The 26,859-nt window shown below is 61.2% G+C and overlaps 2 protein-coding genes across 2 annotated transcripts in view; one reads left to right on the plus strand and one right to left on the minus strand.

Moving 5' to 3' along the window:
• The first annotated feature begins 229 nt into the window (after positions 1–229).
• On the plus strand, positions 230–8,109 carry CDK5 (cyclin dependent kinase 5). Its single transcript, XM_030546626.1, has 12 exons — positions 230–319; positions 1,356–1,444; positions 1,810–1,877; positions 2,257–2,317; positions 2,468–2,524; positions 2,807–2,902; positions 5,176–5,250; positions 5,841–5,937; positions 6,042–6,111; positions 6,394–6,454; positions 6,921–7,001; positions 7,468–8,109. Exons 1-12 carry the CDS (start codon positions 283–285, stop codon positions 7,552–7,554), a joined length of 879 nt encoding a protein of 292 aa, XP_030402486.1. The 5' UTR covers positions 230–282; the 3' UTR covers positions 7,555–8,109.
• A 477-nt stretch (positions 8,110–8,586) lies between these two features.
• ASIC3 (acid sensing ion channel subunit 3) overlaps positions 8,587–26,859 on the minus strand; it is a 56,504-nt gene continuing 38,231 nt past the window's right edge. The window contains exons 4-10 of the mRNA XM_030546624.1: positions 19,776–19,926; positions 19,155–19,211; positions 15,628–15,781; positions 14,504–14,595; positions 14,033–14,112; positions 13,423–13,494; positions 8,587–9,661 (exon numbers count right to left, since the gene is read on the minus strand). Of these exons, the coding sequence (XP_030402484.1) occupies positions 9,557–9,661; positions 13,423–13,494; positions 14,033–14,112; positions 14,504–14,595; positions 15,628–15,781; positions 19,155–19,211; positions 19,776–19,926 (711 nt within the window). The 3' untranslated portion in view covers positions 8,587–9,556. The remainder of the gene's footprint in view (positions 9,662–13,422; positions 13,495–14,032; positions 14,113–14,503; positions 14,596–15,627; positions 15,782–19,154; positions 19,212–19,775; positions 19,927–26,859) is intronic.

A 26,859-nucleotide genomic window follows, 5' to 3' on the forward strand; every position in this document is an offset into this window, starting at 1 on the left:
GGGAGCTGTGGGGGCGGGGCCGCGCAGGGTCCGCCGGGAGCTGTGGGGGCGGGGCCGCGCGGGGGCTGCCGGGAGCTGTGGGGGCGGGGCCGCGCGGGGGCTGCCGGGAGCTGTAGTTGGAGGGGCCGCGCGGGGGCTGCCGGGAGCTGTGGGGGCGGGGCCGCGCGGGGTGCTGCCGGGAGCTGTAGTTGGAGGGGCCGCGCGGGGGCTGCCGGGAGCTGTGGGGGCGGGGCCGCGTGGGGGCTGCCGGGAGCTGTAGTTGGAGGGGCCCGGTGCGGAGCGATGCAGAAATACGAGAAGCTGGAGAAAATCGGAGAAGGTACCGGGGAGCTTGGGCCGCGCCTGCCCGGGCTGGGCCTGGTCCCGCCCCGCCCGGCTCAGAGCCGGGAGCTGGGGTCACGGGGGCGGCCGGGGTTGCGGGCGGGGGGCAGGGTTGCGGGCGGGGGCAGTGTTGCGGGGGGGCCCGGCCGGGGTTGCGGGCGGGGGCAGTGTTGCGGGGGGGCCCGGCCGGGGTTGCGGGCGGGGGGCGGTGTTCGTTGCGGGGCAGTGTTGCGGGGGGCCCGGCCGGGGTTGCGGGCGGGGGCAGTGTTGCGGGGGGGCCCGGCCGGGGTTGCGGGCGGGGGGCAGTGTTGCGGGGGGGGCCGGCCGGGGTTGCGGGCGGGGGGCGGTGTTGCGGGGGGGGCCAGCCCGGGTTGCGGGCGGGGGGCGGTGTTGCGGGGGGGCCCGGCCGGGGTTGCGGGCGGGGGGCGGTGTTGCGGGGGGGGCAGGCCGGGGTTGCGGGCGGGGGGCGGTGTTGCGGGGGGGGCAGGCCGGGGTTGCGGGCGGGGGGCGGTGTTGCGGGGGGGAGCCGGCCGGGGTTGCGGGCGGGGGGCGGTGTTGCGGGCGGGGGCCGGCCGGGGTTGCGGGCGGGGGGCGGTGTTGCAGTGGGGCCCGGCCAGGGTTGCGGGCGGGGGGCAGTGTTGCAGTGGGGCCCGGCCGGGGTTGCGGGCGGGGGGCAGTGTTGCAGTGGGGCCCGGCCGGGGTTGCGGGCGGGGGCAGTGTTGCGGGGGGGAGCCGGCCGGGATTGCGGGCGGGGGGCAGTGTTGCGGGGGGGAGCCGGCCGGGGTTGCGGGCGGGGGGCAGTGTTGCGGGGGGGGCCCGGCCGGGGTTGCGGGCGGGGGGCAGTGTTGCGGGGGGGCCCGGCCGGGGTTGCGGGCGGGGGGCAATGTTGCGGGGGGGCCCGGCCGGGGTTGGAGGCGGGGGCAGTGTTGTGGTGGGGCCCGGCTGGGAGTCAGGTGCTGCAGTTGCTGGAGGGTTGAGTTAGAGGTTGCGAGGCTGGCACTGGGGTGCCCGGTTTTCACAGCCTCTCCCCACAGGGACCTACGGGACCGTGTTCAAAGCCAAGAACAGGGAGACCCATGAGATCGTGGCATTGAAGAGGGTCCGGCTAGATGATGATGACGAGGTGACCAGCCTGCTCTGTTCTAGTGCCCAGCTGTGGCCGGTGCCTGCTGCTTCGGCCCCATAGTGCCTCTAGTATGGGGGGTGGCCATTCCCCTCAGAGACCAAATGGAGGCTGCAACTGCCAGCAGATGTTCCCAGCTGCAGGGGAACAGGTTTGGGCCCAAGCCCTGCCATGGCTGCCTATCATGGGGGCTGGGATGGGGGCTCACCACCTTTGTGGTTCCTGGGCTCTGTTCTACTGTTTCTGCTTCTCTGGGCTTGAGTCTAATGCCTTTTTGTGCGTTTGCCAATATCCTGCTGGGGGCATGTAGGGTCCTGGCTCTGTGGGGCAGCATGTGCTGATAACCTCTCTCTGTCCTTCTCTAGGGTGTTCCCAGCTCTGCCCTGCGGGAGATCTGCCTCCTCAAGGAGCTGAAACACAAGAACATCGTCAGGCAAGGGCGCTCCGTGTGCCAGGCAGGCCAGGGGGCTCTGGATGGGGCTGGGGTTGGATCTGGACACGTGGAGCTCCTGGGTGTTGTGTGGCATTGTTCCCCCTCTGCTCTCCTCTCCATGAGTCCCGTGTGAGCTGTGGGGGGCTGCTCAGGAATGGGAAAGTGTTTGTACCTTTCACAGTAGGGCTGCCACTGGGGCGGCCTGCTTGTTTTCTACCCAGGACCCTGCACTATGTCCCCTGAGGGAAAGGGCCGGGGGCCTGTGCGGCAACCGCCCTGCCATGCTCTCAGCACTGGGGCTGGCAGGAGGCCCTGTTTGCTGCTGAAGGTCCTGTGGGCTCCTGCTGGGGACACTCACTCGGTTTTCCCTGCATTGCAGACTGCACGATGTCCTGCACAGTGACAAGAAGCTGACGCTGGTGTTTGAATTCTGTGACCAGGTGAGCTGGGGGGGGAGCCCACAGGGGACTGAGGGAAATGGGGAGCCCCGAGTTAATTCCACTGTCATCCCCAAGGGGGAGCGGAGTTGTTTGGGTGCCCTTGAGCTCCCCAGTTCTCCTCTGACCCAGGCATCCCTCTTTTCCTGCTAGGACCTGAAGAAATATTTCGACAGCTGCAATGGGGACCTGGACCCTGAGAATGTCAAGGTGGGTTTGCGGGGCCGGGCCATGATGGTGCCTCGCGGGGGAGGGGATGCCAGTCACAGCATCCAGCTCGGCGGCCCCCTTCCAAGGTCGGTTCAGAGTTAGCAGCTCTCCAGGCTCACAGCATCACAAGCTGCTCCCCCCCAGACAGGCTGGTCTTGGTTCCCTTGGGCCTGGCAGGGGAGAATCCCCTGCATCCTGGAGCCAACGCCCGCCCTGTCTGGGGCATGGGTAGGTTTGGGTTCTACCTGCAGCTTGCTCAGTGCTGCCCTCTCTTTTTTTCAGTCCTTCATGTACCAGCTGCTGAAGGGTCTTGCCTTCTGCCACAGCCGCAACGTGCTGCATAGAGACCTCAAACCCCAGAACCTGCTGATCAACAGAGTGAGTGACCCACGCAGGCCAAATGAGGGGTCCACTGCTGCTGCTGGGCTGGAGTATGGGGCATTGACAGGGCTGGGCTGGCAGGGGGCTGTGGGTCGGAATTGAAGGGGACTGGCAGGGTGGATGGGGATCCCAGGGCTGGGTTAGCAGGGGCTGCAGGTCGGGATTGAGGGGGAGCCCGGGGCATGGCTGGCGGTATGCCGGGGCTGGGCTAGCAGGGGGCTGAGGGTTGGGACTGGCCGGGCTGGTGGGATGCCAGGGCTGGGCTAGCAGAAGCTGTGGGTGGGGATTGAGGGGGAGCCCAGGGCAGGGCTGGCGGGATCCCAGGGCTGGGCTAGCAGGGGCTGTGGGTCGGGATTGGAGGCACAAGCAGGCTGGCGGGATCATAGGGGTGGGCTAGCAGGGACTGTGGGTCAGGATTGAGGGGGACTGGCAGGGCTGGTGGGATGCCAGGGCTAGCAGAGGCTGTGGGTTGAGATTGAGGGGGACTGGCAGAGCTGGTGGGATGCCAGGACTGGGCTGGCAGAGGCTGTGGGTTGGGATTGAGGGGGACTGGCAGGGCTGGTGGGATGCCAGGGCTGGGCTAGCAGGGGGGCTGCAGGTCAGGATTGGGGGCACAAGCAGGCTGGCAGGATGCCAGGGCTGGGCTAGCAGGGGGCTGAGGGTTGGGATTGGCAGGGCTGGTGGGATGCCAGGGCTGGGCTAGCAGAGGCTGCAGGTGGGGATTGAGGGGGACTGGCAGGGCTGGCGGGATCCCAGGGCTGGGCTAGCAGGGGGCTGTGACAGTGCTGCCCATGGGAGTCAGCTGAGGTCACTCAATCAGGGTGAACTGCAAACAAAACAGGGCAGACAAACCCCAAACGCTGGTGGTTATTCCAATACTTAGATTTACCAACCAGCACAAAACAGCTTCTGTAGTACCTCACTGGTTACTTAGAAGTTTAAACCAGGCAGTTCCCTTAAAGTGCCCAGCCTCAGGCCTCCGTCCAGACACACCTGTCAGATATGATGATGATTCCTGAAAATCTTATCTCATCATATAAAAGAAAAGGTTCTTCCAATCCCAAAGGATCAGCTACATACCCAGGTTCAATTATAACTTAGATCTTACCCACAATACATGCTACAGCCAATTCTTATTAACTAAGCTAAAATTTATTTAAAAAGAAAAGAGAGAGTGTTGGTTAAAAGATCAATATACAGACAGACTAGAATTCAATTCTTGAGGTTCAGATACACAGCAGAGATGAGCTTGTAGTTGCCAAAAGTCCTTTTAGAAATAGTCCAGAGGTTATAGTCCAATGTCCATATTCAGGGTGGCTCCAGTCAATGACTGGGGATCTCAATCCTTGTGGCTTAAAGGTTTCCCCCTCTTGAAACCCAAAGCAGATCTGAGATGAAGAAGGATCGTGTCCCAGGTTCTTATACATTTCCAGCAGCCTCTCGGCCTGAGAAAACAATAGGCTTAACTCCTTCTCCCAAACATCCTGGCAATTAGCACAGGGTAATTTATCCATTAAACAGTTCAGATACAGGTTACCACAACCTTCAAAGAGACACATAGACAATAATCCTATTTCACTCAAGTATCATCTTAAATGCTAATATTCCCTTTTTTGATCTTTGAATTAAAACTACAGCAATAGACAAGACTTGTTTGCTGACATCCCAAGCCCTGAGCAAACACCTCCCCCTCTACCTCTAACAATGCAGACTTGCATTTCAAAGCTCTGTTCATTTACATATCTTGCTAACCAGTTCTTAAGGTTCACCCATGGGTCAGGTCAGTCGGTGAGGTGAGTTAATTAACTCTTTCTGGCCCTGTCACCTTTCAGTGAGATATTATATTGTACTCATAACATCACAGGGGCTGAGGGTTGGGACTGGCAGGATGCCAGTGCTAGGCTAGCAGGGGCTGCAGGTGGGGATTGAGAGGGAGCCCAGGGCAGGGCTGGCAGGATGCCAGGGCTGGGCTAGCAGGGGATGTGGGTCAGGATTGAGGGGGACAGGCAGGGCTGGCAGGATCCCAGGGCTGGGCTAGCAGGGGCTGTGGGTCGGGATTGAGGGGGAGCCCAGAGCAGGGCTGCCAGGGCCCAGGGCAGGGTTGGAGGGCTGCTCATTGTGTTCTCTCTCAGGGCTCTAATCTTGATCTTCTGAGCACAGAGCGGGGGCGTGCTGCTGCTCTGGCTCTGGGTGGCAGCCGCAGTTCCTGGCAGGTGGCGCGCTCTGCACGACTGATTCACTGTGGCTGGTTCATCTGCTTCTCTTGGCAGAATGGGGAGCTCAAACTGGCCGACTTCGGCTTGGCTCGGGCCTTCGGGATCCCTGTGCGCTGTTATTCGGCAGAGGTGAGTGGTTGGGGACAGCGTGGGGGCTGTTCTGTACAGCTCCTGGACGGGCTGTCACACAGGAGACTCGCACAGCCCCCACCCACCCCATAGCACAGCCCCGCCCAGCACCACACTGGGGCAGTGGGGTCAGTACTCACTGCGAGGGGAGAGCACCCCCTGCTGAGCCCCTGCTCCACTCCCCGCAGCTCAGCCCCACCTAGAGCTGCACGGATGTATGGGGGGCAGCGCTGACTCGGGGGGAGAGCGCCCAGCAGCGGGGGTTCATGGTGATGGGCTGTTCACATCCTCTCTTCCCCCGCTTAGCCGGTGCCTCTGCTTGGATCACACAGGAGCTGGGGCAAAGCTAGGAAGCTGCTACTGGCTCTGGGGGGGGTGTCAACCAGCCCCATTCTCTCCAGGGGAGATGGGTCCGCAACCATGGCGGAGTGTTGCAGCAGCCATGGGGGGACTGTGGGAGGAGGGGGAAGCCACCCCGCTGCCCAGAGCTTGGGACCAGACATGGTCCTCAGGCCAGCAGCTCAGCGGTGCCTCCTGCAGGCTGTTCTCAGGGCAGTGGGGGTCTGACCACCTGTCTCCACCCCCTGCAGGTTGTCACACTGTGGTACCGCCCCCCTGACGTGCTGTTTGGTGCCAAGCTGTACTCCACCTCCATAGACATGTGGTCAGCCGGCTGCATCTTTGCAGGTATCCACCCCAGTGCTGGCTCCCCACTGTGGAGGGGCTGTGCTGCGAGCAGGGGTGGGGGGGTGCAGGGCTTCTTGGACTCAGCCCCATCTCTCTCCCCGCAGAGCTGGCCAATGCCGGGCGGCCCCTGTTCCCCGGAAATGACGTGGACGATCAGCTGAAGAGGATTTTCCGATATCCGTTTTAACTAGGTGTTTGGGTGGATTTGTTAAGCATGGGGAGAGGAGACAGCCTGGTTTCCCCCTTGGGGAAGGGGTCTCCTGACCTCCTCCAGGTGGGAGGGGCATGCAGGTCCCAGAGGGGCTGGCCTTCCCCCTGCCCGAAGGAGCCCTGTGGGGGCTGGTAGGATGTGCCTTGGGCAGGGCCTGGCTCTGCCTGTGGGCCGGAGCGGAGGTGCTCCCCTCCTCTCCCCCGGTTGGCTGTCTGGGGGCAGAGATGGTCCTTAACCTGCCCCACATTGCTGGGAACCCCCACCGAAGAGCAGTGGCCGGCCATGACCAAGCTCCCAGACTACAAGGTGAGTCCCAGGCTGGGGATGGGCGCCCAGGGCCTGGCCCGTTGAGGGAGGGCACTCTGGGGCCCACGCTGTTCTCAGGGGCAGGGGCCAGGGAGCTGCCCCCTCCAGCCACAAGCTGCAGCTCTTGGGTCCATGTCAGTGGGAGCCACAAACGATGTGTGACAGGTGTGAGTGCTGGACACAAGTGTATGTAGGGCTGGCTGGGCCCTCGGAGCATCGGGGCCAGAGAGGGAGCAGTTGCCAGGCCCAGTCTGGGGGTTAGTGCCGGGGGAGTTTGGGGGCTGACTTAGTGTCTGGAGGGGGAAAGGGAGGCAGGTTGGCCCTGACTCCTGGGGAGGGATTAGTTCTGGGTCAAGGTTAGTGGGCAGGTGGGGGGCAGGTTGGCCTGTCTCCAGGGGGAGGTGGGGCTTTGCCTGTCTCCAGGGAGGGGGATTAGTGCTGTCTTTTTCTCTCCCCCCCCCCCCAGCCGTATCCCATGTACCCTGCAACAACGTCGCTGCTCAACGTGGTGCCCAAACTCAATGCCACAGGTCGGGACCTGCTGCAGGTGAGTGCCCCGCTGCCCAGGCTGAGCAGGCGCTGTGGACCCAGCCCCGTGGCATGCAGTGGGGGCAGCTGGCCCCAAGAAGGGGCAGGCCTGTCCCTGGGGGACTGCTGGGGTCCTGTGACTGACCATAATGGTTTTGGGGCACCTTGGCCCAGGCCCTTCACGTACATGCCGCTGACAGCCCCCCTCTGTGTCCCCCGTGGGCGGGGGCAGCAGCTGCTGTGCTGGGCAGCCAGGTGGCTTCTCTGCCTCTCCTCGCCCTCTGCCACAGGGGCCAGGCCCCTGTGGGGCTACCCCAGACAGCTCCCTCCCCAGTTGCTCCTCTAACCACCCCTGAAGGGGTGGGGAATGGGCTTCTGACCCTCACCTGCAGCTCCAGGGGTGGGGGGCGCCTAGCCCCATTGCCCTGCTCCGGCCAGGCTGCCCCCCACCCCCTCCTCACGCAGCCCCTCTGCTACCTCCACAGAACCTGCTGAAGTGCAACCCGGTACAGCGGATCTCAGCCGAGGAGGCACTGCAGCATTCCTACTTCACGGACTTCTGCCTCCCGTAGAGACTGCCCGCAGCCGGGCCTGCCGGGCCAGCATCTGCCCTGGGGAGAATGTCCTGGGGCCAGGGCCCTGGGTGATGGGCAGGGCCCTGCGTCCCCATCCCCCCCTCAGTATTTATTAGCTTTTCTACCAGTCTCTGCTGGGACCCCATGGACAGGAGCCAGCTCCCTCCCTGCCCTGCCCTGCCCTGCCCTGCTGCGAGTGCTCATCGCCCTGGTACTGTGCAGCGTCACCTGCCTCCCACGGGACAGGGACGGCCCTGGGGTTCCAGTGGGGCACAGGAAAGGGGGGAGCCATTGCTTTCCCTTCCTTCACCAGGGGTCCAGGAACAAGGGACGCTCCTCCTGGGCTGGCATGGGACGTGGTGCCCCCAACACAAGCTGCCCCTTCTTGCCACATCCCTTGCAAGCCCCTGGGCCCTGGCTGTGCCTCTGCCTGGGTGGGGCCCCCTCTAGCTGGGACTCCTTGGGGGGCCAGGCAGCTTCCCTCCCCCTCGTACCGTGCTCCTGTGTGGCTGAAGGTGTATGTTTAATTTCATAAACATTTCCCCTCCCTCAGCTCGCGTCCTGCGCTGTTGTCCTTGGTGTGGGGAGAGGGCTGCTGGGGCTGTCCCGGGGCCAGCCCTGTGGGTTGGGGTGGTGACGCGCCTGCCCTGCTGTTCATGGGGGGGCAGCGAGTCGGGGGGGGGAGACTGGAAGGGGGGGGGCTGCTGGTACACCAGGGCCCTGCAGGGCCTGGGGAAGATTCTGGCTGTGGTGACAACGGGGAGTCGGCTCCAGGATCCTGCGGGGTGAGGGGAGCGGAGCACGGAGTGTCTCCCCCCCCCCCCAGCTGGCTGGTGTGGGGGCAGCCCGTGGGCTGCTAGCAAAGAGCTGGAGAGAGAGATTCTGGTCTAGGGCCCGCTCACCAGCTACCTCTCTGCTCCCGCCACGTGCCCCTTCTCTGCAGGCCTAGCCTAGCACCCTCCCCTCGACCCCCTGCAGGGTCCCCCAGGCCTGTCCCGCCCTGCCTCCCCCTCCCCCCAGTGACGCCTCCTGCTTCGAGCCCTCCCAGCCTGGAATTGACCAGGAAGAGGTGGGAAGTCGGAACCGCCAGGCGGGTTTTTAATGTTACACGGGATCCGTGCTAGGCTGGAGAGGTGCAAGCTGCAGCTGTCTCTATGCTGGGGGGGCACACATGGGCAAGGGGCGTAGGCGGGGGGTGCTCCAAGCAGCTCATGCAGATACGTGGCCAGCGGGAGTGTCAGACGGGGTCACTAGCATAAAGGGCCTGGTCAGGCCCTGGGGCCTCCCAGCTCCAGCACAGGGGCCCGAGGCCACCCCCTGCCTGTCCCCGTTGCAGGGCCCTGGAAGACCAGGAGTGCAAGCCCTGCCCAGCCCCAGGGCTTAGCCGTCCTGAGTGAGTTGTGAGGGTGCTGGTGCCCTGGGGCTGGGGAGCCCTGGGGGTGGCTCCCTGGGGAGGGGTTGCAGGCAGGGGATGGGGTAGAGGCTTGCTGGGAAAGGGAGAGCTGGCTCTGCTCTCTGCCATGGCGGGGATGCTGGGAGGCAGCCAGGCACCCTGGCTTGTCGGAGGTGCTGCCTTCCATCCCTGGAGTGGGCCAGGGCCCTCCAATGCTGGGCTCAGCACCCCCCTGCCCGCAGAGGGGCTGACCCTTGGGGACCCCAATCCCCCACTCCTCATGGGGCAGGAGGGAAACCCGAGCTTGAGTTCCCCGGGTAGGGGCTGTGCACGGAGCCACAGCTTGCCCCAGGCCCCACTGAGCCCGGCATGTCAAGCCCAGGACTGCGCCACTGCTGATGTCTCCTTCCCCCATGCCCTCCCCACTGCCAAGCCGTGGCTGCCTGGCCCCTTCCCCCATGCCCTCCCCACTGCCAAGCCGTGGCTGCCTGGCCCCTTCCCCCATGCCCTCTCCACTGCCAAGCCGTGGCTGCCTGGCCGGAGCAGCTTGGATCTTGTTGGAGGTGAGGGGCTGGTGGGCTGGGACTGCAAGGCGCAGCCGCCCCGTCAGCAGGCAAATTCCTCGAAGTTGCCAAGAGCCGGGTGCCGAGGTAGCATGTTCGAGGTGTAGCCGAGACTGTCCGAGTGGCTCCGCAGTGTGTTACAGGTGCTCTGGGGAGGAACAAGGGGTGAGAAGCAGGCAGTGTTTCTGTCCGCCCACCCCATCCCAGATCCCTGCCCTGCTGCCCCCACAGCCATGGTCTGCCTCCCCTCTCCGGGTCCCTGGCTGGGAGCTGGGTCTGGCTGCTGGTGCCATGACCCTCCTGGCATGCTCTGATGCCAGGGCCATGCCAGGCTCCCCAGTTCTGGGCCGGGAGGGTCTGCAGGAGCCACATGCAGTTTGGCCTAGGCTGTGTCTGTAACATGGGCGTTGATGATGGCACAGGACGCGGAGGGTGCTAGTAAAATGTGCTGGTGAGACAGGGCGGCGCTGTCAGCTGAGGCAGGGGAAGAGGGCCAGTGGGGGGGTGCTGGGCTGAGCAGCTGGAGGTTTTGGGGCTGCTGGGCCGAGCGGTGGGGACAGCTTGGGGGTGCTGGGCTGAGCGGTGGGGGCAGGAGGGTGCTGGGTGGAGCCCGGGGCAGCTGGTGTGATGGTGCAGTGGATCAGGTTGCACGGGGGGATGATGGGCCGGGGTTGCCAGCAGTAGCAGGGGCCTGGCCTCAGGGCCAAGAGGTCACAGCCAAGCCTGCGTTCTTGTGTGGCTGTTGCAGGAGTCTGGTTGTCCCATGGGACCCTACGCTGCCCAACTGCCGCAGGCCCCCTGAGCGGTGCCAGCACTGGGGAACGGCTCCACCAGAGGGCCAGCTCCAGCTGCCGCAGCCCCAGGTCCTGCCCTGCCTGCAGGGTGACAGCCTGGGCCGGTGTGTGAGCCTGAGCCTGGCCCTGGCCATGGCCACAGGGACCACTCAGCCTCCCACAGAGCCCAGGGCAGGGCTCTGCCCAGGGACTCCTGCACCCGGCCCGGCTCCGTCGACTGAGATAGAGTGGGGCTGTTGGAGACACGACTGGCCTGGAGTCACTGACCCCACGCTCACGGCACCGCCGACCCCTCCCCTGCCCAGCCCGCACTCGCAGCACCGCTGACCCCTCCCCTGCCCAGCCCGCACTCGCAGCACCGCTGGCCCCTCCCCTGTCCAGACCTATGCGGCAGGATCTGCAGAGCTCGACCCCTCAGTGGCTCTTCTATGAACTCTGCCACTTGGTCAGTCCCTGTTCTGAAGAGCAGGTGCTGGCACAGGCAGCAGCCTAGGATGGCTCCGGAGCAGGGGCTGGATCACCACACTCCTCCTTCACGGGGAGTCCTGCTGGGTGGGCTCCATCCTGGCCCAGGCCCCTTTTCGAACTCCCAGCCCCCCAGCCCTGCTGCTCCTTAGCATCGAGCTGTCCTAAACCCTCCGTCCCTCTGGCAGGCGTGAGCCCAGCCAGCTCTCTCCCGGGCAGAGATCCCAAGTTGGGGCTGAAGGCAAAGCCGAGCCCTTCCAAGAGCTGCAGTGCCCAGAACCCAGCACTCAGCCCCAGCCGCTCAGGCTCTTGCCTGGACCTGGTGCTATGGGACCCGCAGAGGCAGCTGGGATGTGCTGCACTTAGCTGGGGGTCTGGGTTTAGCTGCACCCACAGAACTAATGAATTCATGGGTGCAAAGGGGGACACACACTACCCCAGTGGCCCACGGCAGGTGAGTATGGGGGACTCGCTCTCCTGCATTCCCAGAACCCCCCGGCCACACTGGGACAGGATGAGGGAGGTGGGGCTGGGTGGAGGGTGCTGCCGGGGACAAGGGACCCTGCTCTGTGCTCACTCACAGCTAGCTGCAGCAGGCCCCTCCACCTGCGTGGGCGCATTGCCAGCCCAGTGTCTGCGGCCCAGTGCCGCCGGCTTGCACGGACACAGCCCTGCCCCTGCGTCTGCACGGACGGTGCAGCAACGCCTCGGCTAGACACGTCGTTTTCAAACTTTTTTTCTGGTGACACAGTTGAAAACTGCTGATGCCCGCGACCTAACGGAGCTGGGGATGAGGGGTGTGGAGGGGCTCTGGGCTGGGGCAACAGGTTGGGGTGCAGAGGGTGAGGCCAGGAATGAGGGGATCAGCATGTGGGAGGAGCTCCGCGCTGGGGCAGGGGGTTGGGATGCAGGAGGGAGTCAGGGCTCTGGGGTGGGGCTGGGGCTGAAGGATTTGGGGTGCAGGAGGGGGCTCGGTTGGGGGTCAGCGGTGCAGCGGGGGTGCTGGCAGGTTTCCTGCCTCACCTAGCACCACGGACTGTGCTGTGCCATGGAAGCAGCCAGCAGCAGCTCTGGCTCCTAGGCGCACAAGCGGCTCTCAGGCAGGGGCAGCGCGTGGAGTCCTGTGGCCCCCTTGCCTAGGAGCTGGACCTGCTGCTGGCTGCTTCTGGGTCGTGGCCTGCAGTTTGAGAGCCACTGGGCTAGAGGAAGGGGGGGCAGGGCCACTGGGTGCTAGTGTGCCCCAGGCTCGCTGGGGGGTTCTCCTGGGTGGCACTGAATCCGGTGTCACCGGCAGGGCCAGGATCACGTTAGCCTAGGGCCAGCCCCGGGAGTGTCCCAGCCCATGCAGAGGGGTGAGCTGCGAGCAGATGGGCTGAGAGCGAATCTGCGCAGGGAGCTTTGCTGGTGCTGGGGATGCACCCTGCTCCCCACACCGCCCCCCACGCAATGGCAGCAGCAGAGGGGAGGAGCCCACACCCCAGCTGAGCAGGAGCCAGCGCAGCCGAGCCCCGTGATGGGACACAGCCCAGAGGGCTGAGCAATGAGTCCTCCTGTGCTCAGCTCGATCGCCCCAGGGCCACGCTGGCAGCGGCGCTGTGTGGCTCTTTGGCACATGGCAAAGCCGAAGGCTCCAGCCCAGTGTGTCCCCGGGGCCCTGGAGGGTCTGTCCTGCTGCCCACTTGCAGGACGGAAGGGCTGTGGGTTGGCCCCTGGCTCAGGGGAGGAGCAGGGAAGTGGGTGACGGAGCACTCAGCCCCCGGGGAGACCATGGCCTCCAGCGACGGACCCGCTGCCCCCAGCGCCTGCAGGAATGGGCTGGAGCGGCTCGGCTGGCACCTGGGCATGACCCCAGCCAGGAGGTCCCCACCCCGCCAGCACAGCCTACTCAGCTCACACGTGAGAGCAGGGTCACAGCTCTGTGGCGGGGGCTGTTCTGATTCACCTCGGGCCGCCCCCACCAAGGGGGCTGCCCCCCGTCCCCGCACCCCAGCAGGATGTCCCTGAGAGCAGTCTGCTGCTGCGCTTCCCCCAGCTCCCTGCAGGAATCGTCCCCGTCGGGGGCTCCCACGTGCTGGGCTCCGCCTTCCCGGTGCCAGCCCCTGCAGGCAAAGGGCTTGGCCGGCCACCCGTGCCAATGGGGCGCGGGAAGGAGTGGGACGCCAGGGCTCTCAGGGTGCTCCTGGCACAGCCACGGGGTGGGCGGGCAGACAGAGGGGGGACGATGAGGCAAGTGACAGCCTGGAATGCGGAGGGGGCCAGCACCGGGGGGTAAAGCATGGCAGGGGGTGACGATGGGCTGATGCAGACCCTCCCCTTGAGCAGACAGGCCAGCCAGAGAGGAGCCCGAAACCCCCTGGGCTGCTCCAAAGCCGCCCCCGTTGGTCGGAGCCAATTGCCCCTGCTCTGTGCCCCACGGGGGGGCTGGCACCTCCCCTCCCCCATGGATTGTCAGCCTGAGACAGCGGCAGCCCGACCCCCCAGCCTGGAGCAGCCCCGATCCCCAGCAGGCTTCAGCGCTGCCGGGTGCTGGGGTGGGCAGTTTTGGGGGGATGGGGGAAGGTCAGGGGCCCCTCCCCTGGCTGGGCGGTTCTGGGGGCATGGGGGAAGCTCAGGGGCCCCTCCCCTGGCTGGGCGCCCGGGGGCTGGTTACCAGGTTGTCGCTGTTACTCCTCTGGGGTCTCTTCTTGTTCTTGTAAAAGCTGAGGAGTTTGTCCCGAAACACCTGGGGGGGGAGATAACTGGGTCGTCACCAATGCCAGGGGGTGGGCACTAGGGCTCTGCAGTGACCTCCTGGGGGTCCCCACTGTTGGGGGGTCCTGGCCCCTTTGTACTTCCCCTGCTCACTGTGCCTGCCGGGGAGAGTCAGGGGGCCGGCACTAGTATGGGTGGCGGGAGTCCTTGTTCACCATGTGGGGCGCTGGGCAGCCCCATCTAGCCCATGGGGGCACAGTCTGACCCTGCTTCTCGGGGCAGGGCAATGCACAAAGGGGTGAGCCGTGCCCAATGCTGTAGTGAGGGGCAGAGCTGCGCCCCGGACACACCCACGATCAAGTGGGAATTGTCCGTAATATTAGGCCTCAGTTTCCCCTACGTGCTGCGTTGTTCCCTGTCGGTGGAGGGAAGGCATGGTGGGGGGATGGGCATGGAGGGGGGGAGTGGGGAGGGGCTGGGGGCATATGCACTGGGGTCTGTGGCTTTGGTCAGCACCGAAGCTGAACCAGTCTCAGGCTTGGGGATGCACCAAGAGCCGACAGCCTCACCTCGTACAGGTAGTCGAAAATCTCCAGGATGGTGAGGATGCTGGCCCCGATGAACAGCCCCATCTGGCCCCCGATGTCCCCTGGGGGCAGGGTCAGAGCATGAGTGGGCAGCCAGGCAATGCCCCTCAACGCTGCTCCTGGCAGGCGGGGCCAGCCCCACCCACGCCCATGTAGAGCCAGGAGGGGGCACTGCTCCCCCCCCGGGTGCAGGATTGCAAGTCCCCTGCCCCACTGCAAGTGCCCCCCAACCCCTCCCAGGCAATCACCCAGCCCCCCGGGCCCTCCCCCAGGCATTCACCCAGCGGCCCCCTGAACACTCGCCCCCCCAAGCCCTCACCCAGCCCCCCGGGCACTCACCCAGCCCCCCATGGCACTCATCTCTCCAAGCCCTCACCCAGCCCCCCGGGCACTCACCCAGCCCCCCTGGGCACTCATCCCTCCAAGCCCTCACCCAGCCCGCCGGGCACTCACCCAGCAGCCCTGCCACCTCATATGCTTTCTTCTGCTCGATGGTCTCATAGTTCAGGGCTTCAAAGAAAACGTCCAGCACCAGCACATTGTCCCTGCGGGGCGCCAGCGGGGCCGGGACCAGACACAGACAGACGGGTGAGTCCGAGCGGCAGTGCGGTGACACCAGGGCCCCACAGGGCTGGTGTGGGCACTGGGGGGGCAGGCTGGGGGGAGCAAAAGGGGGGCGCCCCATGTGGGGCTGTGGTATGTTGGGTGGGTCACTCATAGGGGTCATGCTGTCCGCAATGGGGGTGTACTGGGGGGGGTGCTATGTGTGGGGGTGATGTCTGGGGGGGCTGTGTATGTGGGGACATGTCTGCAGGAGGGTGCTGTGGAGGAGTGTTCTGTGGGGGGAGGTGCTGGGGGGGGTCATGCTGTATGCGGGGGGGGTGTTTAGGGGGCTGTGCATGGGGGGTACACTGTGGGGAGGTCATGCTGTGCATGGGGGAGATGTCGGGGGGCTGTGCATGGGGGCGCTGTGTGCAGCGGGCTGTCTGAGGGGGTGCTGTGTGCAGGGGGGCTGTCTGGGGGGGCACAGGGGGAGCCGTGCTGTGCATGGGGGTGATGTCTCGGGGGGCTGTGGGGGGGCTGTCTAGAGGGGTGAGAGGGGCGTGCTGCATGCGGAGGGCTGTCTGGGGGAAAATGGGGGCGTGCTGCACGTGGGGGGCCATGCTGCATGCAGGGGGCTGTCTGGGGGAAGACGGGGGCATGGTGCATGCAGGGGCCATGGTGCATGCAGGGGCCATGCTGCATGCAGGGGGCTGTCTGGGGGACGGGGCGTGCTGCATGCGGGGATGCTGCGTGTGTGGGGCTGTCTGAGGGGAACACAGGGCGTGCTGCATGCGGGGGACCATGCTGTGTGTGTGGGGCTGTCTGGGGGGAAACGGGGACGTGCTGCATGCGGGGGGCCATGCTGCATGTGTGGGGCTGTCTGGGGGTCAATGGGGGCGTGCTGCGCGTGGGGGGCATGCTGCATGCATGGGGCTGTCAGGGGAAACGGGGGCGTGCTGCATGCGGGGGGCATGCTGCGTGTGTGGGGCTGTCTGAGGGGAAACGGGGGCGTGCTTCATGGGGGGGGCACTCACGAGATGTACTGCTCGCTCTTGTTGTATTTCTTGGCCAGGTACTTGGCTGAGGCCTTGCTGGGGATCTTGACCATGGAGAGCTCCTTGCCGTAGCGCACCATATCGCAGGGTGTGCGGCACACGCAGAACTCGCTGTCCTTCTTCACCAGGAAGTCTGGAGTGCGAGGGCGGGCGTGAGCCAAAAACAGCCCGACCAACAGGCCGGAGAGCGACGGGGACAGGGACGGGGACAGGGACCGCGACAGCCCGAGAGCCATGGGGATGGGAGGGGGACGGGCTGGAGAGTGATGGGGACAAGCCGTGAGCCAGCAGCACCCCGACGGGCCAGAGAAACACATGCCGTGAGCCAGCAGCACCCCGACGGGCCAGAGAAACACATGCCGTGAGCCAGCAGCACCTTGACGGGCCAGAGAAACACATGCCGTGAGCCAGCAGCACCCCGACGGGCCAGAGAAACACATGCCGTGAGCCAGCAGCACCCCGACGGGCCAGAGAAACACAGGGATGGGGACAGGATGGAGACCCACAGGGACGGGCCGGCGAGCAATGGGGAGGGGGTGGGCCGGTGATACCAGACACCTCTGTGTTCTTGGGGAACCAGGGTGCAGTGTCCTGCCTGACTCATGAAAGACACCTCCCTCCCCAGCCTCTGCTTAAACCAAACCCATCAGAGGAAAAAAAAACTTGCAGAGAGCAGTGAAGGGCGTTGGGGGACACACCTAGACCCCTCCTGACAAGGGTGACAAGATTAAGACATCCCCATTGGCATACAGAATGGAAAACAGAGACGACTCCCCTAGCCTCATCTGCATGAGAGATGGGACAGGGAGACATCTCAATTTACATACAGAATGGAGAACTGAGAACCGCACTGAACTCTGGGACCAGAAAAGACAGGGAAGCACTGCATCATGGGAATCCCTGCTCCAGATGTTAATGAGCCTATGTCTTCCCACACCCAGCTCAGCAGTTATCAGACCAATTCTAGTCATGAATCTTTAACTGATATCCAAATAGTGAAGCCGCCTAGTTGCATTGTGAGCTCCCTGGAAGAAAACACCACCCATAGCCAAGAGTGATCAGCTCCTATTGTCTAGTCTAAAGAAAACCCTGGAGTTATCAGCCTCACCTACAAACAAATCTAGTGTTCTCCCTTGGACCATTGTATTTTCTCTACAAAAATCCCCACTCACCCTCCAGTCGGGGTTCTGATGCTTAGATCCAAACTGTGCATCAGTTCCACTAGGACTCCATCTTCTCCTGGCTGATCGTGCTGGGGACTCTGCCTGTCTCCTGCCCTCAGGACCCTCAGCTACCAGCATCACCTGGGAACCCGGACCAGTTCAAGCCTCATGGAGTGGGTGAGACGCCCCCCTTCTCTCTCTCTGTTTTCCTTTCTACCTTAGGTGTTAACCTTTAAATAATGTAGGTTGGGTTGGTTTAGCCTCCTTGTGCAGTTATCACCTGTATTCAATAAATAACTTGCATGGTGAAGCTGGCTGCTTCTCTCTCTCTTGCTGGACTTTACTCTTTTGTGTTTTTAGCTCCCCCCATTCACTCTGCAGCAATGCTTCTTTTACCTAAGCTAAAGATCCCTGCAGTGCCCAAAATACAGTGGGGTTTGCTCATCAAGCAGGTTACTGCCAGTACAATTGTGTTGTGAAGGTGGGGATAGGGACGTGCTGAATCTGGGACACATGAGGGTAACAGCTTGAAAGTGCTGCTTGACCCAGTCCGTGGAGCCCAGGGGCAGATAAGGGGGGGCAGTTTGAAAGTGCTGCTTCATCCAGCCCAGTGAATCCAGGGACATATAAGGGGTCAGCTTGACAGTGCTGACTGACCTGGTCCGCTCAGACTTGTTCTGTTAATGTAGGTGTGGGTGGGTGTGTGCTCATCCGGTTTTGGGGCTGGAGAAACCCAGCCCTAGGGAACCTAGGTCCTGCAGGATAGCTCCATTGGGAGGGGACGTGCAGAAGGATGGAGTAGAGCTCCATATGAACACACAAGGAACACAAGCAGTACATTGATAGGATTACAGAATCCCCTTCCCCAGAAAAGTAACCCAAATAAATGAGCATACTCCAAAGTAATGGGCAAATCTGGTAACACCGGAGAGTGACAGGGATGGGGCGTGAGCCAGGAGTACCTGTGACGTTATTGATATAAACTGGGACCATACAGAACATGGGTTGCAACCAAGGTCCTGTAGTGGCACCAAATCTTGTGTAAAGGGGGTCATATAAGGTGTCTAAGACCAGGTTACGGGTTACTGGTTATGATTGTGCTGTCTGGGTGCATGTGTCATTTTTGTAGTTGAAGTTATGAATATTGGCTCTATACTGTCTGTATTTCAAATTGGTGCTGCAGTTCTGGGAAACACCCCAGACAAGTTGGTGTTAGCTCTGCTTAGCCTGCTTGATGGCCCATTAAGGACCATCAGCTACACAATTGTCCCATTGAGAAGAGGCAGATACGCCTTGTGACTCAGCAGGGTGTGCAGGAACTGGCCCATGTGACTGCAGACTCCATTTTGCTGTAACTTTCCACAGTAAGAACAAAGAAGTGTTCTTACACCTGGAAAAGCCTATAAAAGGCTGATGCCTCATCTCCATCTTGTCTTCAATCCTGCTTCTTACCTCTGGAGGGACTTTGCTCCAAACTGAAGCTCTGCACAAAGGACTGAATGACCCATCCCAGCGGGGGATGTTCCAGAGACTTGATTTGAACCTGCAGTTTACTCCATCACTGCTACAAGCCTGAACTAAGAACTTTGCCATCACTGTATGTAATTGATTCCATTTAACCAATTCTAGCTCTCATCTCTACCTTTTTACTTTTATCAATAAACCTTTAGATTTTAGATTCTAAAGGATTGGCAACAGCGTGATTTGTGGGTAAGATCTAATGTGTATATTGACCTGGGTCTGGGGCTTGGTCCTTTGGGATCGAGAGAACCTTTTTCTTTTACTGGGGTGTTGGTTTTCATAACCATTCATCCCCAGGACGGGTGGCACTGGTGGTGACATTGGGAGACTGGAGTGTCTAAGGGAATTGCTTGTGTGACTTGTGGTTGGCCAGTGGGGTGAGACCAAAGTCCTTTTTGTCTGGCTGGTTTGGTGCCTTAGAGGTGGAAAAACCCCAGCCTTGGGCTGTGACTGCCCTGTTTGAGCAATTGGTCCTGAACTGGCACTCTCAGTTGGGTCCCACCAGAACCGCATTGTCACAGTACCCTGACAGTCCGGACATCCCCAGAAACTGGGCCCATACACAAGCCCTCGACTGCTTGAGCAACAGAGCCAAAGGGGTCCAGTCCCTCCCCACCTTGTGCAGCAACACGGGCTGGGGAGGAGAGTCTGGAGGTTCCCCAGGGGTCTCCGGCCCTGCTCCCCATGTCCCCGAGGGGGCAGCCCCAGGGCTGGGGATGGGTTGAGCTGGAGCAGGGCCGTGGGTGTCAGGATCCTGGCTGGGTGTGGGAGGGGTGCCCCCAGTGGTCATGGGGAGCAGGGGGGACCGCGTTGGGTACATACCCAGGGCAGGGTCGGCGCACTCCTTGTACTGCTCTGGCGTGCACACGTTGGCGTTCCCTGGGGAAGGGGGCACAGATCACTTGGTGTGGGGGAGGACTGGGGGGGCTGCAGGAGCCATGTGGGCCATGGAGAGCGGTGTCTCATTAGAACCCCATGTCTGAGGCTTGGGGAAAGCCAAGCCTAGGAGTACTGGGGAGGCGCCCTCCTCCTCCTGCTCCCAGGACAAGCTCTTCTCTCCCCAGCAGCCCCCTGCCCTCTCGTCCCCTCCCAGCTCCCACTTGCATGCCCCCTCCAGCATGGGCCCGCCCCACACCCACCCCTCCCCCAGCAGGGGGTATCCCCGCAGGCCCCCCCCAGCATGGGGCCTACCCATAGCCACCCTTCCCCCAGCAGGGTGTCTCCCTGCAGCCCCCCCCCAGTATGGGGCCTCCCCACATCCACCCCTCCCCCAGCAGGGGGTCTCCCTGCAGCCCCCCCCCAGCATGGGGCCTACCCACATCCGCCCCCCCCACCAGCATGGGGTCTTCCCCCAGCCCCCACCAGCAGGGGGGGTCTCCCTGCAGGCCCCCCCCCCACTCTCCCAGCATAGGGCCTCCCCACAGCCCGGCCCGTGCCCCTCACCAGGCATGTGCACCATGCGGCAGTTGCAGTTCTCGGCCAGGTAGCGGGTCTCGCAGTCCAGGCGGCAGGCCGTGATGCTGTAGCTAGTGAAGAAGTCGGATTCAATGGGGGTGGATTTGCAGTCCCCCCAGGGGGGCGGGAGGTAGACCAGCTATGACACACACAGGGTTAAGGAAAAGGCTGAGGAGTGGCCAGGACCCCCACCCCTGCACTGCGCTGCGACTCCCTCACCCCTGCCCCTGTGCTGTGACCACCCCACCCCTCACGCCCACCCCTGCATTGCGATGTGACCTCCCCCCATCTGTACCATAGCAGCAGCAAGGCCCCCCAGAATGGCAGCTGGGCAACTCACAGGCTGGCACGTGGGCACACGCAGCACACATGGCACCACACTCACCTCTGTGCACACACTACAGGGCTGCAAATGCACACACATTCGACATGCATGTGCACACATGGCGCTGCAGACCCCCATGCACACACAATGTGTCGAGCAGGGCATTGTGGGTAACACCAAGGGGAAAAACCGCTGGAGAAGGCATCAGAGAGGGACAGCATGAGGAGGGGGCAAGGTGGCCCTGTCGGGGAGAGTGCAGGCAGACGGTGCTGCGTGCCCATTTCCCGAGGCGGCTGAGCAGGTCGGCGCGGGGAGCAGGCCCGGTGGGTGCTGTACAGAGACAAGGGAGGCTGCTTCCCTTACAGTAACTGGCTCAGCAAGTTCTCATCGGCATGGACCCCACTCAAGGTGCAGGTGCCTCAGGTGCGAGATCAGACTCTTTGATCAGCAGGGTCGGGGGGGGCCATGCTGCACCCACACATCCTACAGTCCCACCCCATCCCTCTTCTCCCTCACTACGCCCAGTCCAGGCTCTGAAGGAGGGGCTGCCTGCAGGGCGGCTGGTTGGATCCACGCGGAGAAATCATTGCCAAGAATTGCAGAGCCTGTCACCCTTCTCACTCCGTGGAGGCTGTGTCTCACCCAGCATAGACCCTGTGTGAAGTGCCAAACTGTGCCATACTGCCCCGCCAGCAGGTGTGTGACATACCTTACTGAAACGAACCTCAGCTGTGCCTGGCAGGGCACTGACGGATGAACACACCTGGTGCGTATGCGCAGCGCTGTGGCCAGTCTGTACCTGATATCGGGGCATGACATGGTGTCAGGAGTAAACTAAGAACAGCAACAGAAGGAACAACAACAAGGTTGCAGAAGCTCATCAACATGCTACTCTTCAGTGCCCCAGAGACCTTCGGCTTTGACAAACCTTCCCAAAGGACAGACCAAAAACAAGAGTTTGCAAGATTTTCCATTGCTATCAAGCTCCACAAGGAAATTGATAATATCCAGGTATCTTCTTTAATTTATGCTACAGGGAAGCAAACAGAGCATCTCTTTAAATCCTTTGACTTTACTGATGATAGTGGCAGAGACGACTAGGAAAGGGTTCTGACTATGTTCGATGTGCACGTCATACCTCAGAGCAATGTGTTTTATGGAAGAGCATGTTTCCACCAGAGACTTCAAGAACCAGGGGAAAATGCTGAAAGTTTTATAAGAGCTCTGCATACATTGGCTGAAAACTGATTTTTGGAATGCAAACCATAAAAATAACAGAGACAGGCTGGTTATTGGGTTAACATAAAAATCTTTCACATCAGCTGTAATTGAAGAGAGATTTAGCCCTAGCCACGGCTATCCAAAGAGCGAAGCATTCTGAGCTGGTGAGACACCAAAACCTAGGGCAACTCGAGAACCTTGGAAAACCTGAAACTAGCTTAGTTTACACCGGCAACACTAAAGCACTGCCACGGCAGTGCTTTAACATGCCTTGTGTGCACTAAGGGCTATTGGCCGGGATGGGTAAGGAATGGTGTCCCTAGCCATGTTTGTCAGAGGGTGGTGATGGATGGCAGGAGAGAGGTTAATTTCCTCTGGGGCACCTGGCACTGGCCACTGTCGGCAGACAGATACTGGGCTAGATGGACCTTTGGTCTGACCCAGTACGATAGTTCTTACGTTCTTATGTGTGGTCATGGCGCAGCACTGGGAGCACAGCTCAAAACACACCTCAATGAGGGGTGTAGCTCCCAGCGCTGGTGCCTTGTCTACACTGGCGCTTTACAGCACTGCAACTTGCTGCGCTCAAGGGGGTGTTTTTTCACACCCCTGAGCAAGAAAGTTGCAGCACTGTTAATTGCCAGTGTAGACAAGTCCTTAGAAACTGTAACCAGACACTTGAGTGTTAAAAGTCATTATCATCAAAACCCTGCGGCAAAGAGAGAGAATGCCTAGGCTAAGAGGGACAAATTCCAGCCTAAGTGCAGAAGGTGTGGAACAGGTCATATCCCAGAAGATGATGCATGTCCAGCCAGAGATGCAGGGTGTAAAAAATGCACAAAATATGGACATCTTGCAGTTGTTTGCTTCACCAAAGCAGTCAGTGGGCTGACTCGTGATGTTATCGATGTTATTGACACAAACTGGGCCCGTATAGATCATTGTTGTCCTGTAGTGGCACCAAATCTTGTACAGGGGTGTCACATGAGGTGTCTATGACCAGGCTCTGGTTTGCTGGTTATAGTTATGCTGTCTCTATGTGTGTATCGTTTTTGTAGTTGAAGTTATGAATATTGGCTCTATACCATCTGTATTTCAAACTTGTGCTGTGCTTCTGGGTGACACCCCAGACAATTTGGTGTCAGCACTGCCTAGCCTGCTTGATGGCCCATTAAGGACCATCAGCTACAGCTGACCCACTGAGAGAAGCAAATACGCCTTGTGGCTCAGCAAGGCAGGGATCTGCCTATGGACAGAACTCTAAGATATTTCCATGCCATGTGCTGGGCAGCTTGTTTTTGGAACAAAGAAAGCAGAGACCACATGGCAAGAGACTAAAAAGCTGCTGCATCTCCTCCATCTTGTCTTCAATTCTGCTACTTGCCTCTGGATATAGGTGCCAACTCCGTGGTGCTCCTGGGCTGGAGCACCCACGGGGAAAAGTTAGTGGGTGCTCTGCACCCACCGGCAGCCAAGTTCCCCCCGCCTCTGCCTCCTCCCCTGAGCGCACCACGTCCCAGCTCCTCCGCCTACCTCCCAGCCTTTCCCGCCCGGCCACAACCAAACAGCTGTGGCAAACTCTGGGAGGGAGTGGGGAGGAGCAGGAACGTGGCAAGCTCAGGGGAGGAGGCAGGGCCGGGGCGGGGATTTGGGGAAGGAGACCAATATGGGCAGGGAGGGGACGGAGTTGGGGCGAGGAGTTTGGGGAAGGGGTTGGAATGGGGATGGGGGGGCAGGGGTGGAGTCGGGGCAGGGCAGAGGGGGGTCGAGCATCCACCAGCACCCTTAGAAGTCGGCACCTCTGGAGGGACTTTACTACAAACTGAAGCTCTGCACAAAGGACTGAATGACCCATCCCAGCTGGGGATGTTCCAGAGACTTGATTCGAACCTGCAGTTTACTCCATCACTGCTACAAGCCTGAACTAAGAACTTTGCCATCACTGCATGTAATTGATTCCATTTAACCAATTCTAGCTCTCATCTCTATCTTTTTCCCTTTATGAATAAATCTTTAGATTTTAGATTCTAAAGAATTGGCAACAGCGTGATTTGTGGGTAAGATCTGATTTGTCTGTTGACCTGAGTCTGGGGCTTGGTCCTTTGGGATCAGGAGAACCTTTCTCTTTTACTGGGGTGTTGGTTTTCATAACCATTCGTCCCCATAAGGAGCGGTGCTGTTGGTGATACTGGGAAACTGGAGTGTCTAAGGGAATTGCTTGTGTGACTTGTGGTTAGCCAGTGGGGTGAGACCAAAGTTTTTTGTGGCTGGCTGGTTTGTTGCCGTAGGGGGGCGGGAAAACCCAGGCTTGGGCTGTAACTGCCCTGCTCTGAGCAATATGTCCTGAATTGACACTCTCAGTTGGGTCCCACCAAGGGCAGCATCGTTACACTCATATTACAGACAACCAAGAGACATTGTTTCTGGGATCTGTCACTGGTGATGACACAGAGCCTGCCTGGAAAGTGAAACTGAATATTCTTGGCAAGACTGTTTGTCTGTGCAAAAAAGCAGTGTGTCTGTGAATGGAGTTTCTGAATGTCTGTCTAATGTCTCAGAAGTAAATCTGGAGTTAGATCAAGCACAGAAAGATCTCATTGGTCAGGAAAATGTTTCTCAGGACCAGATTCAAGTGGATGGTCAGGTTGAAGCCCTAACTGAGGAAAGAAAGGGTAGATTTGTGATGGGTGACGGATGATGGGCAAGTACAGCTTGTAAAAGGGAACCTGAAAAAAGTGACTGTGATTTGCTGGAAGTAGCTCAGTGTAGGGCAGAGAACAGAAGTTTACCTGGTAAGGAAGCTGTCCGACTCTCCCAGTATTTGTCTGTGCGGGTGGGAGAGCCGGGGGTGACTTTAGGTGAGGGACAAGTGATCAGCCTGTAACCTGAGCCAGGTAGGGGGGAGGAGGGTCAACACCTTTGCCCGGGAAGGTGGACAAAGGAAGGGGCCGGCTGTAGGGCAGTTCAGTCAGTTTCGTTTTTGGGCTGGGGCGGGGGAATTCAGGGAATCCTAAGCTGGGATCCAAGCTCCCTGAACCCCCAGAAGGACTCGATTGAGGGGTCCTGACTGTGCCTACAAGCTCTGTTGTAACCTGCATTCCTGTTGTCCAATAAACCTTCTGTTCTACTGGCTGGCTGAGAGTCACTGTGAGTCCCAGGAAGAGGGGTGCAGAACTGGACTCCCCCACACTCCGTGACAACTGGTGGCACCGGCAGGAGACACTGCACCCCGTGGACGGCGCTTCCTGCAGTAAGTGACTGGGGAGCAGTAAAACGAAGGGGTGATTAACCCCTGGGAGTGTGTGCCCAGTGAGAAGGACTTTGCAGTAACAGGGTCCCCCGGGGGATTGCAGCAAGCGGTCCCAGGGGCGGAGGAGTCTGCAGCTCGACCCTGGCAGAGAGGTGGTGACCTCACGAAGGGCTGGTGCATTAGGGGTCCCCCTGGAAACTGTGGGGAGCGGCGAGCACCTCGGCCTGTGAGTGGCCAGCAGGAAGATGTATGCCAAGCGGCGCAAGTGTGACCTGCTGGAGCTGTGCAAGCAGAGGGGGCTGCACCCGGGGAGGCTCACCAAGGACCAGCTGATTGCCTGGCTGGAGGAGGGAGACCGCTTGAATGAACAGAGCCCTGTCTCTGAGGGAAGCAGCCGAGCAGATGCAGCGCAGGCACCAGGGTCTGTCCCCGCTGGGAGTGGTCAGCCGGCGGACGAGGGCTTCCCGAGACCCCCCCTTCCTAGGCGTAGGGGAAGGGCGGGGAGGAGCCCAGTGTATACCGAGGGCACCGTGACACCCCCGGCCAGCAGGGGATCCTCCCGGTGATGCTCGGCATCCATGGAGCGGATGCGGCTGGAATAAGACAGGGAGCTGAGACGGGACGAGCTTGAGTTAAGGAGGCAAGAATGAAGGAGCGGAAGAAACAGCGTAAACATGAACTGGAACTGGCCCAGCTGACAAGCAGTGGGGCCCCGGCTGCGGTGAGTGAGGGGGGACCCAAGCCTACAAAGAGCTTTGATAAGCACTTGCTGCCCCGGCGTAAGGAGGGGGAGGACATAGATACCTTCCTGACGGCCTTTGAGAATGCCTGTGAGCTGCACAGCGTTGACCCTGCAGACAGGATCGCAGTTCTCACCCCCTTACTGGACTCCACAGCCGTGGAGGTGTACAGCTGACTGAAAGGGGCGGAGGCAGGGGACTACGAACTGTTCAAACAGGCCCTGCTCCGCGAGTTTGGGCTGACTCCTCAGATGTACCGGAAAAAGTTCCGGAGCCAGCGTAAAACCCGTGAGGTCACATACCTACAACTGGTCAACCGGGCGCAGGGGTATGCCCGCAAGTGGACGGCTGGGGCCCAAACTAAAGAGGACCTGCTTGACCTATTCATACTGGAGCACCTGTATGAGCAGTGCCCGTCTGACTTGAGGCTGTGGTTGATGGACCAGAAGCCGGAGAACCCACAGCACGCAGGCCAGCTGGTCGACCAATTTGTGGACAGTCGGGCAGGGGATGGCAGGGAGGAGTCTCGAAGGAGCAGGCCCGCCTCAACGCAGAGAGAGAGTCATCATGGGACCTCCCAAAGGGGGCCTATGGAGAACCCCCACCAAAGGGGAACATCCAGCATCAGGTCCATCCGACCCACTCGAGGGGACCCACGAGACATGGGCTGCTATCGCTGTGGCCAACGAGGCCACATACGGGCCCAGTGCCCCAAGCTCAGGGACAGACCAAGCAGACCCAACCCGCAGAGGGTGGACTGGGTAAAGACCTAGTCGGATGAGGGGCAACATTCCCAGGAAAGGGGGGCTGGCAGCGTACAACCTGTGAAGGAGGGAGGAGGTCCCCAGGTCAGCTCCTCCATGGGGCTGGATGCTCCAGACTCCGGGTTTTTGGTTTACAGGGCGCAGGGCTGCCCCTCCGGAAAGAGTGCCTTGTTTCCCTGGAGGTAGATGGGAGGGAGGTCACTGGGTACTGGGACACGGGCGCAGAGGTGACGCTGGCCCGGCCCGAGGTGGCGGCCTCAGATCGGATGGTGCCTGACACCTACCTGACCCTGGTGGGCATGGGCGGGACCCCATTCAAGGTGCCCGTGGCGAGGGTACACCTGAAATGGGGGGACAAGGAGGGCCCCAAGGACGTGGGGGTACACCCACATTTGCCCACGGAGGTGTTAATGGGGGGGGGGACCTCGAGGACTGGTCAAGTAACGCCCAGAGTGCCCTGGTCATGACCCGTAGTCAGAGTCAGCGCAGGGCACTGCGCCCAGACAACGGGGAAGTTACTCTGCCCGAGGTGCAGGACCCTAACCTGGTGTCTGGGGAACGCCCAGGGACACGGCTCAGAGAGGCTGCGGCCTCAGACCCAGCCAGCAAGAGAGAGCAGGTCCCCTTTCCTGTCCCAGCTGCTGAGTTCCAGGCCGAGTTGCAAAAAGATCCCTCCTTGCGGAAGCCCAGGGACCGGGCTGACCTTAGTGCGGTACAGACCATGAGGAGAGGTTGCAAGGAGAGGTTCCTGTGGGAGAAGGGGTTCCTGTAC

The sequence above is a fragment of the Gopherus evgoodei genome, unplaced genomic scaffold (genome assembly GCF_007399415.2).
Source record: "Gopherus evgoodei ecotype Sinaloan lineage unplaced genomic scaffold, rGopEvg1_v1.p scaffold_47_arrow_ctg1, whole genome shotgun sequence".
Classification (NCBI taxonomy): Eukaryota; Metazoa; Chordata; order Testudines; family Testudinidae; genus Gopherus; species Gopherus evgoodei.